The 16,872-nt window shown below is 42.3% G+C and overlaps 1 protein-coding gene across 1 annotated transcript in view; it reads left to right on the top strand.

Annotated features, from left to right (window-relative positions):
• Nucleotides 1–23: 23 nt before the first annotated feature.
• IQCB1 (IQ motif containing B1) overlaps nucleotides 24–16,872 on the top strand; it is a 29,798-nt gene continuing 12,949 nt past the window's right edge. The window contains exons 1-9 of the mRNA XM_084807215.1: nucleotides 24–468; nucleotides 2,475–2,586; nucleotides 4,334–4,496; nucleotides 4,665–4,794; nucleotides 7,605–7,698; nucleotides 7,889–7,988; nucleotides 9,094–9,266; nucleotides 10,496–10,605; nucleotides 13,074–13,183. Coding sequence (XP_084663341.1) covers nucleotides 2,478–2,586; nucleotides 4,334–4,496; nucleotides 4,665–4,794; nucleotides 7,605–7,698; nucleotides 7,889–7,988; nucleotides 9,094–9,266; nucleotides 10,496–10,605; nucleotides 13,074–13,183 — 989 coding nt within the window. The 5' untranslated portion in view covers nucleotides 24–468; nucleotides 2,475–2,477. The remainder of the gene's footprint in view (nucleotides 469–2,474; nucleotides 2,587–4,333; nucleotides 4,497–4,664; nucleotides 4,795–7,604; nucleotides 7,699–7,888; nucleotides 7,989–9,093; nucleotides 9,267–10,495; nucleotides 10,606–13,073; nucleotides 13,184–16,872) is intronic.

The following is a 16,872-nucleotide window of genomic DNA, read 5'->3' as shown; positions in this document are numbered from 1 at the left end:
CGTAGCGCCGCCCTCCGTTTCTTAGAGTACCTCAGAAAGAGGCGACGCAAGAAGAGCCTTGGCCTTCTTATTGGCTGCGGCGGCCTATCTGGTCACGCCCACTTCGGGTGCCCGTCGCCAATAGTAGGGAAGCGGGCGGGGGCTGCCGCACCTTCTGGAGTTCGAGCGGAGCCTAGGGTCCCAGCTGGACGGGCCTCTTATGCAAATTAGGACGGAGGGACGGTTGGGAAGGGGCGCGCCGAGGCCTTTGTGACCTCACCGCTGAAGCAGGCCGTGGAGTAAGCGCGTCCTCGGCCCTTCCGGCCAGCGAAGGGTCAGAGGGTGTGGCTTCTGGTGGATGACGGAGTCGTGACGAGAGGTGTTCGTTCTTCAGGATTCCCCAAAGTGGCGTCACGCTAATAAAGCGCGCGGTGTCTGAGAAGCCTCGTCCGCAGCCAGTCAAAGGGTTTCGGGAATCAACCTTCTCGGGTTTGTGCTTGAAACTTAGAATGGCGTCCTGCACATGCACACCTGCATCCGTTTTTCTGCTTTAATCCTCTACCGCCTTGCTGCATTTGTATTCTCTTTGCATACAGAGGGTCCCAGGTTCAGTCCCTGCTATTGCCAGGTAGGGCTGGGAAAGATTGGTCTAAAACCCTTGAGAGCTGCTGCTGCTCATTGTACGTCAGGGAATGGCGACGTGCTGCCCTCCGGGTGTTTTGGATGACAGCTCCCTTCAGCCCCAGCCAGTGTGGCTGGTGGTTGAGCGTTATGGTTGTAGATGATGGCAATTCTCATCCAAAGCATGTTGAGGGCAGTGGGTTACTCACCCCTGGCGTACTAGACAAGGCTGAGTTATATAGGGTCTGATATCAAGCTACCTGATCAGATTGCATGGGGTAGCTTCCGACCTTCACATTTCCCTCTCCCCTTTAAAAGCACATGCAGGGCTTAAAAGCAATATCACACTGTTTTGTTTTAAATTAACTTTGTTTACATCTTATGTTTCCCTTGAAACTTGAGCCCTGTTTGGGCGTCCAGTCATAATGATGTACAACTGTGTGGAGTAGTACTGTGCTTGCTGACCCTGTCATCCCTGCTCCCTGGCTGCCCATGTGTTGGGAGAGGGGGCATCTGTTGAAGGGAGCCTGTTCTATGTGTGTAGGCTCACCATGTGAGGTGCAGCCCTGATTACACAGGGTTCCACATTGCACTGAGAGCCTACTTACATTGAGCCTGCTCTCCTCTCCAGATGCACCCCTCTAATGTATGGATAGTTTGAGTGGGGACAGTAGGTGCAGCTCTGCTTTTGCAACTGCTAATCATGTCAATTAGTGTTAGGGCACAATCCTATGCATGTTTAGACAGCAAAACAGTCCTACAACTCTCAGCATGCCCCTGCCAGCGTGGGAGTTGTAGGACTTCTTTTTCTGTCTAAACATGTATAGGATTGCACCCTTAATTATGTGAAAGAGAACACCCAAATAGGGCTTTGGTTTGCGGGGCATCAAGCAGGTTAGGTTTGTAGTAGAAATATGTATTTCATACTAGAACTGGCGTGTCTTGAACACATACACTAGTTTTCATTCTTTGATGCCTCAGTCATCAAGGGAAATACATTGTATTGTGTTTAGCATTTTTCTCTTCCCTTTGAAGTTGTGGGGGATAAGCTGGTATTGAAACTAGAAATTTAGAGTTGAGCCCTGGACATGTATGCTACATTTCATTCTGATATCTCAATGTAAAACAGTGTTATCACACTACAAACAAACTTCCATACAGAATACAAGCCACCTAAGGCCTTGTTTGCTTTAATCATTCATTTATGACCTCAGGATTAGAGATTTTTCATATCCCTTAGCTACTCTTTTTCCTTCCAAATGTTTATCCCCATTTTTTTCCCAAGCTGTGACTTCTTTTTTCAAGATAATAGCCATAAAACCATTTGTTTGTTTGGCTTCCATGTGTTCTACCATTTCTAGCCATAACCTTTCAAGAATCGGTTGATAGGACCAAATAAATGCTGATACTTGTAAAAGTTATTAAGTTGTCATCTTCTGGCTTGTCCCAGCTTTAACAAGCAAGGTAGTCACCTGATTATGATGGCTCCATAAATGATAGCTTATCAATAAGGGTATAATGAAGTGACTGCTACTGACAGCCCAGTGGTCCATCTAGTTCAGGTCTGTTTACTCTGATTGGTAGCAGCTCTCCAGGTTCTTCAGCAATGGTATTTCCCACACTTGAGATCATTTAACTGGCAATGCCAGAGAGTGGGACCTTGGGCTATTAATTTATATTATGTCTATGAATTTGCTATTAAAATTGGTCTGTGTTTGGAATACTTCGTCCTCTGGATACCCAATGTGAATTGTATTAGCTGCATCTGCTTTACTGAACTGCACATTCTCTAAAACATCAGAGCTCTCATCTGTAACTGAAATGAAGTGTGTTGTAATTGTTTGACTTCCTTCTTTCTTTTTATAAATATGCAGTTGATGTGTGAAATGAAGCCCTTACCTGTGGATACCAGAATATTGTCTCTGGCTGCCCAGGTCACTGAAAGCCCTGATCAGGATATTCCTGTATTGCTGTTGAAGCTAAAAGGTAAATAGGTTGAGATCTTTTCAGCCCCAAGACCATAAGATAAATGGTGAAATAACCATATGTGTTGAGTCTCTTATACTATAAATGAAATTGTGGTTCAGTATTCCCCAATGGAAAGAGCTGGAGCTCTTTCCATTGGGGTTTCTGGAACGGCCATCTGTGCATGTATTGATATTTCCCCCTCTAGAAAGACATAAACTACTCCTCTCTTTTCCCCCCTCCCTGTTGCCTTTTATCTGGCCATAATTTTAATAAGTGTATTTAATTTGCATAATTAATCCTGATTGGGAGATTTGGGGGTTTCTTTGCAATTTGTAATTCTACATAAAGCATGAGGTGCTGAAAAACAAAGCAGGAAAAGAGAGAAAAAGAGGTGCAATGCCGCAGGTATTAGGATTAAGGATCCAAGACAAGAACTGAGAGCCGTGCATACGTTGCTAGATTTCATCTAGACTGAGACTTCTGCCCTCTTAAAGCCTCCATGGTAAGAGTCCTTTCTGTCTATAAGCAGTTTTGGTGCATTCTGAAGAGGGACTGAGGAGGAAACACAGCAACAGTGTAGTTAGAACAACTGTCAATTTGCAGGACTTCTTTCCAGGAAAGGAAGTCTTTGTGGCCAAAGTTTGCTAATTCTAGCAGAACAAGGAACTCTTGCCCTCTGATTACGAGAAGCCCAACTCACAATCTGTCCTGTTTGACAGCCTTCTGTGGATGCTCTTCATCTTTATTCAAAGCCTTTTTTGAACCATGTTAGTATCTAAAACTGAAAAAAAACAGTTTTTTTCTGAACCAGTTTTCAGTTTAAAACTGAACCAGTTTTCAGGCAGAATCCCTCCCAGGGTGGCTTACAGCAATAAAATACATAAAAACAGTTAAAATATTAAAAGCGATAGAAACATACAAACGATAAAAGCCAACAATAAAACCAGCAATAACAGCAGTCATATCAAGAGAAGACCACAGTAAAGTAATATGTTTTCAAGGCGTTCTTAAAAGCCTACAGCTCCCATTGCTTTTCTCTCTTCTGTGCCATCCCACTGACTTCCTTGTCAGACTTGGCTTATACAGGCATGACTTGTCTAGCTTGTTCATTTTATACATTACCTAGCAGGCTGTTGCCCTAGGTCAATGCTACAGTGGGGGTTTTAGTAATAAGATAGGCAAAGAGGGAGTAGTTGGGGTTCTGTGTTCATTTAGGGTGCAATCCTATCGAGATGGTTGCCAGCCTCTGAAGTTGTAGGCTGGCGACTATCCTATGCAGATCAGATCCTCTTCTCCGCGCTCCGCCTGCCCTGCATTCCTGGCTAGCCGGGACCTTGGAGAGGGGGCGGGAATGGGCCTGGAGACTCCATAGGAAGTGGTCTCCCTCCACAGTCTCCTTCCCTCCGCACCCCTGGGGAATGCCCCCCTTTCGCCCTCTGTGTGCTCCATTTTATTAGCACAGAGAGGCAGCCACCATGGTTCTCTCCGCACCTGCTACGGGGGCGGGGGGGGGGGCAGGAAGAGCAGTTTCCTGGCTCCGAGGGCTGTCACTGAGGTTGGAGCCAGGAAACTGAAAAATCCTAGGGGCCTCTAGACAGTGTCTAGAGGCCATAGGATTGCTCTCTAAATGTTTTTTGTTTATGTTATACTTGCTTTTGGAGTGGAACGGCACTTGCAGCCTGTTGCAACTGGAAAAGTGTGTGTCATTTTTTTGTTAATATATGAATCAGGAACTTGAGCATTTCCATTTATTTCTCTTCCCTAGATATTTTAACTAGTGCACCACCTGGAAGTAATGAATTGCAGAAAATTAAACAAGATTTATACTACTATGATCTGGTTCAATACTGCCTATTAATCCTTAAGCAAGATTATACAAGGGTGCTTGGAGGTTGGGCTACTGCTGCCCAAATAGCAGAGATACTAAGGTAAAATACACCATGGTTGCACACATTCATTCCTGAATTGCCTCCGGTCCTTCTGTCTTTGAATCATTGTCTGGCTGTGTAATAGCCTGAGGGGTAGTGCACTACCTGCAGATTATGAAGAGAGGGAGAAACGAGGGAGATAAACGAGTGTGTGTTTTATCTTCTCAGCCTTTGTTGTGTGGGTCTTGAGGTGAAAGAAGAACCTGAGGAGTTTTACAATAAGCTACTTCCTTCTGCTGCAGACAACCTTCTCTTCTTAGGAAGGCGCCTGCAAGCACGATTTGTCCGAGTGATCAAGGTATTTGAGCTGGCAGCCCTACTGTTGTGTAGTGGAATTCTTTTGTAACTTCTTGACACATTAACATGCTGAACTGTTGATTTAGACAAGCAGGAAGGGGATGGTAGTTTATTCCATCTCCTGGCATAAATGTCATTCACCTTGTATACTGCAGGCCAAGGGCATGCTTTCTGGGGGGTCGCTACTCAAAACAGCTGTATCACAGCAGCAGACTCTGCTCCCTCATATTGTTTGATGATACCATGTTTTGACAGCAGGGTCTAGGAAAGTCCTGGACCTACACTAGTTACAAATGCATTACTACATGCATTCACTAATAATTTATTGAACATAAAAGTAAAAAACCAGCAGAATTATAACTGTCATTAGACCTGCTTCCAATCTTGCAAGTATGCAGTTGTTAAGATTGCCGACGCAAATATTCTGGTATTGGTGCTTTTTGTTCTTGCATTTTAAAGATATGCATATACTTAAATAAACATATAATTTCAAGTGGTTTCAGTCCGCTCATACTTGTTTGCAAATTTCTGTAATAAAGGAAAAACCAGAAAGTTAATGCTCTTGTTCTCAGAACCAGAAAATACGAACAAAACAATTCTTTTCACAAGATCTTCAAAGCTTGCCCCTAATACTACATATCATTGTACAGAATCCTGCACCTTCAAATTCCAAAACATAACAAAAATACCCCATTTTTCAATAAATTTATCACTGATTTGTCTGCCTTCAGTTACACCAACAAAATTAGTTAATCCGATCGTATACGCAGTACCCCAAGTTCACGATGACCATGTTAAGATTGTTGGAGCATGTTCTTTTCCAGTTTTAACTAATAGACATCCTAGCTGTTGCAAGAAGATGGATAATCCTCTTTTGGATCTACTGATCTTTCATAACCAAACAATAGCATTAGAGTGTCTGGTCATTTCTTCTGTGTGGTTAAGAATTGATTTCCAAAACTTTTCTTTATTAGAAAACATCCAGTAAATATGACTTACATTAGCTCTAATGGTGTAAAGTGCTTTATTTGGAACTCCCCCCCCCCCCCGCCCAGCATGGACTTTATGCATCATATTTTATTATTAATTATATTTCTATACTGCCCAATAGCGGAAGCTCTCACATCAGAAGCATGGCTGGCCTATGGAGCTAACTGGATGGCTATCAAAAGCAAAAACAAAACTGGGTTTAAAGAGGTGGATCATTGGACAAGGGGAACATCTATTCTAAAAATGGCCCTAGGTCTTTGACTAATGAAGGAAAAAATAGTGTGCCAGGAAAAAAGTATGTAGGGATACTTGGGTGAGTGGATGGTATATCCAGGAGCCCGCCCATCTTATGGCTACTCTTGCATTCTTCATAGGAGTATGTATCCATAAAAACTGCTAGGCACCTCTATCAGAAGATCATGTCAGAAATGTCCATTGATTTTTAGTGCTGCTAAAAACCTCATACATCATGAATAGAATTTCCCTCTAGGAAGCTGAATGTGGCCCATACTTATACACTATTCTTATGCTGGTTTTAATTTGTTTTAATGATGTAAAGTTTTTATTCTTTGCTGCTAGTTTTATCTTGGTTTTGTTCTGTTCCATTTTTATTTTTTATTTTAATGTTTATACTGTATGTTTGCTGCCCATTGTATGCTGCCCAGAGAACTTCAATTATTGGGCAGTAGAACGTAGTAAATAAAGTAAATAGTGCTGCATAAACTGAAAGTATATTGTCTGTCTTGTTGTAGGCACACACTTCAGGAAAACCCAATTGATCCTAGAACTAAATTCTGAACATTCTAACAAACCTTGACATTTGGATTCTGGATTTGCAGTTTAACCTGTTTTTTGTCACCTGTTCAAAGAAATGTTTCCTGATTGTTTAAAGAATGTGTGAAATCAGTACATAAAGTAGTATTTGTTAAATGCTATTGAATGTCAGAACATCTATTGTGTGTCAACTACTGAATCAGTTGTCAACTAATTCCAAATGTCAAATAGCGCAACTGTATATTATTGAATGCTGATGTCAAATATACAGGTTTTCAAATATTTATGCACTTGAATTAGCTTTGTTATCAAAATTCCCAAGAGAGAATGAGAAGAATTGCTGGAGTAATTTTTCATGGATTTGCTATCCATTATGTGTCTTCTCAAGAATGCGCCTGTGACAAGACAGGCAAGTATCCTTGCCTATCTTCCAGCATAGGTAATCACAGAATCATAGAATAGTAGGATTGGAAGGGGCCTATAAGACCATCGGGTCCAGCCCCATTGGGCCAAGGCAATCTCATAACCGGGTCTGAAGCCTAATTGAAATGGATCTAGATTGGGGTGGGGAACCTTGTTTCTGTCAAGGGCCACATTTCCTTTGCAGGCTGGATGGGGCTGCAGCCAGAAGTGGGCAGGGCTGCCTTTTCTCCTTCTTTCTGTCACCCCCTTCTGTTCCTCACTGCACACTGAGCTGCTGGGCATGGGACAGATATGCATGTAGGAAAACTTTGTGAGAAAACTCACATCACTGCTGATGGGTACTATTAAGGAAGGTTATCTCCATAACCAGGTATAATATTACACTGGCATTGTGATTGTGGAACCAACCGTAGCCAACAGAGGATTCAATTTCCCATTCCTTTCCCAGTATAAATTCTTCCCAATTCCCCAACTGCACTGGCATAACATTGCATTTCACCGTTGCATGGGGGCTTCAAAACAGCTACCCTGTTCAGTAATTATACCTTGAGGGTAAGACCACTTCCAAAGTACATGTTTCATGGTTTGTAATCTTAATTTTTGCTGCTGCTTCTTCTTTTGAAGGATGAAGAGAGAAATGAATTTTTACGCTGCTTTAGGACTGTAACTGATGCCATCTGCTGGCTGTGTGGGGGGCATATTCAACTAGCAGGAAATGGTAAGGGAAGAAAGGTCTGACATGGATGTTCCACTGTAGCTGAAAAGTGTGTGGTGGTTTCTGATCAAATATATTCTTTTTTGTGATCTGCTTTTAGAGAGCTGTTGAGGGGCTTCTTCCCTTGGTAAAACTACAAATTCATGGATTTTGTTTCCACTGCTTGAATTAGACTTCCTGTGTTTTATCCTAGTCCTTCAGAACAGACACTTCCAGCAACTGCTGATGACTGATAATGTTGAAACTTCAACTGTGATCATGTCTGCATTGCAGAATATTTTAAGGACCAACAGGTAAATGACAGTTAAATTGTATCTTGTTTTAAACATTTCTCTGAAAGATTCTTATATTAAAGGCCATCTTAAAATGCTGATCGCTTCTCCAAGATAATTCACAGATCTCAACTCTGAATTTACTTATGTGCGCAATGGATAATGCCAAAGCTGAAGAGCACTACAGGCATAGAAAAAGGCCCTGTGAAATTACAAGTGCTTTTCTAATCACTATTTTAGCTCAGGATAAGTTTCATCGTAATTAATATAATTGTCTGTTAGAACTGGATGGTGTTCATAGCAAGCACCCAGAGGCCTGAATGCAACAGCCTTTCTGGATATCTTATTGTGGATTAATTTCTATTGACTGTAGAGAGTTGGCACATCATCTTCAGGCATATACTTATGTTGTGGGAGTTTCACATTAGCAGATGAGGCTAAAGAATTTTGAATCTGAAAAATCCTGTTCTTCCCCCTAGCTAACACTTGACATTGCTGTTGGAACCACCATATGGAATGCAGATGTGTGCCAAGACCCCCTACTAGATATTTTTGTAATAGACTAGTGATAAGTGACAACTCTCCTCACACACATTACATAGCCTCCACCTGTGTCACCATAATTTATCAACCTGGTAACAGATACCATATAGCTTCATACACTTTGAGGAGTCCTTTGTGTCCATACCAGCTAGCTGTGGTTCTAAACTTAGATGGAATGTCTTTTACGGCCTTTTATCTCAAGAGAGAAGTCACATTTAGTGCTGTCCAACCAACAACCACGTCCTCATATCACTGGAGAACCTTTTGTCAGTTTAACTTATAACCTTGCTCTAATGAAAACCAGTATAGCAAGACTTCACCCAAGCAAATCTGTATGTACCCCATTTTTCTGATGACTTGTTATTACTGCTAAGAGAAATCCCTTAGGCATTATTCTTAATTTCCTTGCATGGCACTAACTGCAATGAGTATTGTTCCATTACGAAATAGATAAAGAGTACAGCAGTCAGGTTTTAAAGGAATTGCTCCAGTGTTTGGTGCAATATGGGCTAACTCTCACAATCCTCCCGCCTTCCCCGCTGAGCAGACTCCAATCTTATTCCATCTCTTTTCTTGTTGCCAGTGCTGTGTTGCTTGAAGTATCTGAAAAGACCCTGCACTACATTTTAGATGAGCTTGTCTACAAGCTTTCCTCTACCACCAACCCTGTCATAGGAAATGCAGCTATAAAACTCTTACTGTTGATCACAGAATCTGATGCTCAACTTGTGACAACACTGGTTACCCGCTACAAAGGTTTGTCACTCTGTTTGGTTGCTTGGATTTGGGAAGAATTCTAGAATAATGAATTGGGACTGGAGATTGGGACTGGAGAGCCCTTCAGGGACACGTTTCACTGTAATTCTAAAAGAAAGGTTATCTTTATACAGTCTAGCACTCCTGAATCAATTGTAAAATGTATTAAATGTATAAATTAAGAAGTAAAACACTATGGGTTGGATGCAGACTTCAGTGGGAGTTCACCTAGCATAGTCTGGATCCACCTCAATGTCTGGAACATTTTTTAAAATAATTACACCTAACCTCACACTACTCCCACTGGATGGGAAAGGCAGTGTCTTTTTCGGGGTGTAGCGAAACTGAAATTGACCAACCAAGTTGTAGATCCGTGAAACTGACAAGTGATAAAATAACTTTTTCTTCTACAATGCCACTTAGCGGAGCTAATATACCTGAGCTTTCCAAAATGACTCCAGTTTAGCTGTAGGTATGGTTAACTCTTGAGTTAATTCCAGATGACATTTGTGACATTTGAAAGCACTTACTCTTTGATAAGCATAGTGTAGCCCCTTCATATTTATCTGGAGTGAGTGTCCCCGGCCAGCCAAGTGTCTGCATTGTTTATCAAGGCAAACGTCCATTCAGTCAACACAGTTGCCTTGAAAGGTTCTATATTAAACCAAGAAAGGTTCTATATTAAACCAAATTAATTGAGATTTAATTATATTTGAAATTGCTCCTAGTTTTCCTGCATGGTACTAACTGCAGTGAGTATTGTACCATTTTTAATTTGGTGTTGGTGGGTTTTTTTAAATAGGACTAGTAAATTCTCTTTGCCTAAGGGTAAAAAATGTATTTTTCCATTGCATCTACAAAGATGCAACAATATTAGGAATATTTCAACACTGGATTTTAATGGCATGCCCATATGCCTTTTATGTGCACATGTAAAAGATTAGATACAAACATGACAAATGCAGTTGCAAGCTTGCATTATGCTAGTTCTTGTATCAAAGCTTTCTAAGTGTACAGCCAGAGGCAAATCTGGACTTGCCACCATTCATTGTATCAGCTCTTCCTTGGTGTTTTGGATCTCTCTTGCCACTCATGTGTTTGGCAAGGACAATTCAGACTATTGCCTGCTCTTGCATGTGCAACTGTAATTTATCATTGAAAGTCTGTATGGTAAGCAAGCTGATTCTTACAAAGCAGCATGCTTATCTTTGTGTGTCTTACTGATTAAGGACTACGAACTCTTCTAAGCAAGCAGTGGACTGGCAAAGGATTTGACAGGAACCTCAATCAGCTTTTGGATTTGCTGTGCTTGGAAAACTACAAGGCTGGCAAAATGCAGGTGTGCTTGAAGTTTTACTGAGTCCTGTATGTGGTGGAAGAAGCTTGTACTAGATCTCATCAGTGCATTATTGTAGCTTTCAGAGCCTCCAGCTAGCACTTGTTCATTATACGTCCAATGATCGATTGACAAAAAAAATGCCCCGTGAATATTATTTATTTTAGAAAATGCCTACTAAAAGGGCTGTCAAGGCAGTTTTTGGATTAAAAATACGAAGTAAAATACAGTCTATCAATTAAATAATTCAAATAGCAGGAGAAAAGGGCATAAAACAACTGGGTTAGTTTAAAAATACATTGTTATGGCTGGAGATTAAAACAAACTGAAAGCACAGTGGAATTCAAAAGAAGTTTTTGCTGCCCTCCTAAAACTCAAGAGAGAAAGCTAGCTGAATCTCTTCCACGAGACACTACCCACAGTCTGGTGCTGCCACCAAGAAGGCCCCCTCTCATGTCTCCACCAAGCATACTTTGGAAGGTGGCAGAACATGGAGCAGGGCCTCAAATGCTAAATGCAGTGCATAAGCAGGTTCTTGTGGGAGGAGGCACTCCGTCAGGTAACCTGGTTCCAAGCCATGTAGGGCTTTATAGGTAATAACCAGCATTTCGAATTGTGCCTGGAAACTGATTGGAAGCAAATGAAAAAAGAACAGGAGCAATATGTCTTGAAAAGCAAACATCGGAAACCACTGTGGCTACTGTGCTCTGCACCAGCTGGAGTTTCCAAATATTCTTCAAGGGCAGCCTCACATTGAGCAAATTGCAGTAATCCAATCTGGATGTGCCCTGGGCATGAGTGACCGTGGCCAGATCTGTATGGCCCAGGAAAGGGCGCAGATGGCACATAAACTGAAGCCGAGTAAAGGTACTCGTGGCTACAACCACCACCTGGGCCTCCAGGAGCACTCTCTAAACTGTGGACCTGGTCCTTCAGGGAGAGTGCAGCCTCATCCAGCACATCTCCAAGCCTGGATCAGCACTCATACTGACCAGAAGCACTTCTGTCTTGTCTGAATTGAGCCTCAGCTTATCAGCTCATATTGAAACTATCAGTGTACCCAGACAGTGGTTGAGTGCTCCCACCGCTTCCTTGGCATTAGGAAAAAAAAGGGGTGGGGGGAGAGAGCTGGGCGTCATCTGCGTATTGAGGACACCCAACTCCAAATCCTCAGGCAGCCTCCCCCAGCAGCTTCATGTAGATGTTAAACAGCATGGGGGACAAGATTGAATCCCGTGGAACTGCAAAGGCCACTGGGTTAAGTATATAAGAAGTGCCATGCTGGGTCGATCAGCAGTCTCCTAGCACCACCTTTCTGTGACCACCTGGCTGGGCAAGGCTGGAGCCACTGTAGAATAGTGCTTCCGAATCCAGTCCCTACAGCATATCCCAGAAGGATACCTTGGTTGACAGTATCAAAAGCCATAGAGGTCAAGCAGAACCAACAAAGATGCAATCTCCCTATCCAGTTCCTGGCATTGATCATCTGCCAAGGCAACCAAAGCTGTTTACCGTTCCCAAACTGAGCCTGAACCCATATTAGAAAGCAAAAGAAATAGAAGAACAAACAAAGGAAATGCGTTGCCCACCCAGTTCTAGAAGTAACAGCGAGTCATATCATAATCATTCTACCCTGTAACATTAAAAAGGGTGGGGGGACACCCTGAAAATTCCTTCAGTATTTTGACGCTGCCAATAATGGTGTTTTGCACAGCTAATCTAGCCACTGTTTCACCATTGTTCTGCTTGTGTCTGTATTTCATATGTGCAGGGAGAGTTAATGTGGCACAACAAATTGAGGAAGTGCTGTACAGATAACTTGCCCTTCAGTACTATGTTGATACTAGCCAAAGCCCTGCCTTAATAGCTTGTTAACTGTACGAATGTACTGGAGTGGCAGAAGAGAGTCTGTTTACTCCTTTTCAAGCAGATATGTGCAGTTGACACGCTGCAGCCTAGAGATTCTCCTTGTACCTTCTTAACTCCACTGCTGACCTGGGAGAGCCATAGTGGCTTCTCCTGCTTGTTTTCCCTCCTGCTTTTTAGCCTGCCGTAGCAAGTGCTCCTGTGTGGCATACCTGAAAGGGGGGGGGGGGAACTCTGATTACTTTTTTCCCAATTCATCAGTGAATATAAAGGTGCAGCGGGGACCTCCAGGTCTCAGCTTGACAATTCTACAAACAGGAGATGGCCACTAATGCTGAGGGACAGGGAGCATGCATTTTTCAAAGAGCTTAAGCTGAGGCATTAGCCAAGGGATGTTTAGTTCCATCTAGACCATGTTAAGTTGACACATTACCTGGAAGCAGGCAGATCAGTTTGGACTTGTCCAGGAACAGCTCTGACAAATGGTTTGACACTTTTTCCACCAGAGGCATTGTTGAAATGAACATGGGGTAGGGGAAATGTCTTAATATTGTCAGTGTACCCAATGGAAACATGTGTGATCCCTTCTGACTCATTGATTTCAGAGGCGACATCAAGCAGCTTGCTTAATCCAGGCAGCTTGGAGAGGATTTCAAACCCGAAAAAGATTAAAGCAGCTTCCGAAAGCAGTCACTACCTTGCAGAGGAATTTCAGGTAAAAGTAGGGCTTTGCTTTATTAAAGATCAGTGAATACGAACGGTGAGAAAAGTGTTGTGACAATGGCTTATAAAAAGTTGAAGACTTGAGTTAGAACAATGCTATGAAGCACAACAGCATAATACAAATTCTTCAGATTTCTTATGTGACCAGGGGTGCAAGTAGGGGTATATTTTTATAGAAGCTTTTGAGGGAGGGAAGAATACCTCCACCCTTGTATTCTCTTAACATTATATTCTCTGGAAGCTTTGGGGAAAGTAATCAACACTGGAGGTGTCATTAGGGCCTAATCATTTGTGCTGTTCCTCTGATAACATACTTACAGAGCTGTGGAGTTTCTTTATCTCTACCAAAGATTAGAATTTGTTCATTCAAATGCAGACCTGTCCCTTTCCACATCTGTCAGGTTTATTTCTTATTGCCTATAAACTTGTTTCCCATTACTAACATGCTTATTCCTTCCCTTACATGAAACTGTGTTTGCCAGAATGTTTCCTGTGAGGATAAATTAGGCAATGTGGAGATTTTGTGATGCTGAATTGGATTTTTGGTTGCAGAATTGTATACAGGTTTGCTGTGCTGGCAGGTAATTTTAGACCCCTGGCCTATAATAAAACTCGTAAAAATGCAGATGTCTTAACAGGCACTTGTTTGAAACATCCATTAGAGGGCAGACTTCATACATATGGGATTTCAGACTGCAGAGCAATCTCAAATTAAAATTATAGGCTTCACTGCTGAACACACTAGACCTGATCCAAATATATTAGTGTATAATGATCCATATGTACCCCAAAACGGTTGGGGTATGCATTCATATCTGCATTATAATCTATATGGAAATATGCCCTCCCATCTACACATTATACTATGAAGAATGGGGACTGCATTGGGTGTTCTTGCCTGAATACATAACTCCTTCCAGTTTGGGAAGGTGGAGGCAAGGAATCTCTGTACAAAAATTGGTTCTGTAAATGTATCTCCTTTGCTGGAGTGGGGTACTAACCCTGAAATCTATATTCAGTCATCATAGCTTCCATGTTCTTCATGAAGGCACCATTTTCCATGAAATATGTTTGCTTCCTATTAAACTCCCCCCCCCCCATACATTTATTGCTGGCCCTGCTGTGAAAGCAATAGTGCCTAAATAGAGACTTTGTTTCGCTTCCATTTCTCATACACGCATAAGGAATGAACTAAAGAGAACTTATAACACTTTAAGATTAATCTTTAAAAAGTTCTGTAAAATAGATTGTATATTAAGAGCTAGTTGAAACCTTCATTATAGAGATGTAGAAAATGTCGCTACAGGAAACTGAACCTGCAATTGCAGCTGAAGAGATATAGAGTATTATGCTTTCCCTTGAAGAACATAAGAGAGCTGTCCTGGATTAGACCAAAGACTGTCTAGTCCAGCAGTTTGTCGTTTGTTCCTGCAGCAGCCGATCAGATGCCCATGCAAAGCTCATAAGCAGAACATGAGCACAGTAGCACCCTCCTGCTCTTGCTTCCCAACAACAGGTATTGAGAGGCACACAGCCTCTGGGACTGGAGGTGACTATACCCATCATGGCTTTAGAAGAGGATTAGACACATTCATGGAGGATAAGGCTATCAGTGGCTATTGAGAGCCTTATCCTCCATGAATTTGTTTAATCCCCTATTAAAGCCATCCAAGCTAGTGGCTATCACAACATGTTGTAGTAAAAATTCTATAGTTTTAACTGTGTGCTGTGTGAAGGCTTACTTTTATCTGTTCTGAATCTGCTTTTGAGGCAGGTCTTTTTCTTTCAACTGATGCCAGGGAGGCTGTGGAAGTCCTGAACTGTTGCCTAGGCGCTGTGAGGGACTGAATGTGTGTGGATAAACTGGGGTTCAAGTCTGATAAGATAGAGATGCTTTTGTCAGTAGGCAGGCTGACCCAGGTTTACGAATGCAACATGCTCCGGATGGGGTGCACTTGCTTTGAAAGATTAGGTACACAACTTGAAGGTGTTCTTGGATCCATTGGATCCTTCCTGGAGAAGGAAATGGCAACCCGCTCCAGTATTCTTGCCAAGAAAACCCCATGGAACGTATCACAAGGCTAAAAGAGATGACGCCAGAAGATGGACACCTTCCGACCTGAGGGGCTCAATATACTACTGGGGAAGAGCAGAGGGTATTTCCAAGTAGTGCCAGAAAGAGTGAAGCGGCTGGGCCAAAGCCGAAAGGACACTCAGCTATGGATGTGTCTGGTGGTGAAAAGAAAATGCTGTAAAGAACAATATTGTTTAGGAACCTGGAATGTCAGATCAATGAATCAAGGTAAGCTGGAGGTGGTCAAACATGAGATGGCAAGACTGAACATCGACATCTTGGGAATCAGCGAAATAAAATGGACAAGCATGGGCAAATTTAATTCAGGTGACCATCATATCTACTACTGTGGGCAAGAATCCCGTAGAAGAAATGGAGTAGCACTCATAGTCAATAAAAGAGTGGGAAAAGCAGTACTGGGGTACAATCTCAAAAACGACAGAATGATCTCAGTACGAATCCAAGGCAAACCATTCAACATCACAGTAATTCAAGTCTATGCCCCAACCACTGAGGCCGAAGAAGCTGAGGTTGATCGGTTACAACACCTTGTAGAACTAACACCAAAAAAAGATGTCCTCTTCATCATAGGGGATTGGAATGCTAAAGTAGGAAGGCAAGAAATCACTGGGATAACAGGCAAGCATGGCCTTGGTGTACAAAATGAAGCAGGACAAAGGCTAATAGAGTTTTGCCAAGAGAACACGCTGATCATAGCAAGCACTCTTTTCCAACAGCACAAGAGGCGACTGTACACATGGACATCACTGGATGGTCAATATCGAAATCAGATTGATTATGTACTTTGCAGCCAAAGATGGAGAAGCTCCATACAGTCAGTAAAAACAAGACCTGGAGTGACTGGCTCAGATCATGAGCTGCTTCTTGCAAAATTTCAGCTTAAATGGAAGAACGTAGGGAAAACCACTAAACCATTCAGGTATGACCTAAATCATATCCCTTATGAATATACAGTGCAGGTGAGGAATAGATTTCAGGGATTACACCTGATAGACAGAGTGCCTGAGGGACTATGGACAGAGGTCCATAACATAGTTCAGGAGGCAGCAACGAAATCCATCCCAAAGAGAAAGAAATGCATGAAAGCAAAGTGGCTGTCTGATGAGGCTTTACAAGTAGCTGAGGAAAGAAGGGAAGCGAAAAGGAAGGGAGAAAGGGGAAGATATACCCAACTGAATGCAGAGTTCCAGAGAATAGCAAGGAGAGACAAGAAGGCCTTCTTAAATGAACAATGCAAAGAAATCAAGGAAAACAATAGAATGGGAAAGACTAGAGATCTTTTCAAGAAAATCTGAGATCTCAAGGGAACGTTTTGTGCAAAGATGGGCATGATAAAGGACAAAGACGGCAGGGACCTAACAGAAGCAGATGAGATTAAGAAGAGGTGGAAAGAATACACAGAAGAACTATACAGGAAAGATCTTAATATCCCTGATAGCCATGATAGTGCGGTCGCTGAACTTGAGCCGGACATCCTAGAGAGTGAAGTCAAGTGGGCCTTAGGAAGCATTACTAACAACAAAGCTAGCGGAGATGACAGTATTCCAGCTGAGCTATTTAAAATCCTAAAAGATGATGCGGTTAAA

The sequence above is a fragment of the Heloderma suspectum genome, chromosome 1, assembly GCF_057233095.1.
Source record: "Heloderma suspectum isolate Gila_16-S chromosome 1, 16-S_ref, whole genome shotgun sequence".
Classification (NCBI taxonomy): domain Eukaryota; kingdom Metazoa; phylum Chordata; class Lepidosauria; order Squamata; family Helodermatidae; genus Heloderma; species Heloderma suspectum.
Note: the sequence above shows the minus strand (reverse complement) of the source record. Positions and strands in the feature narration are given on the sequence as shown.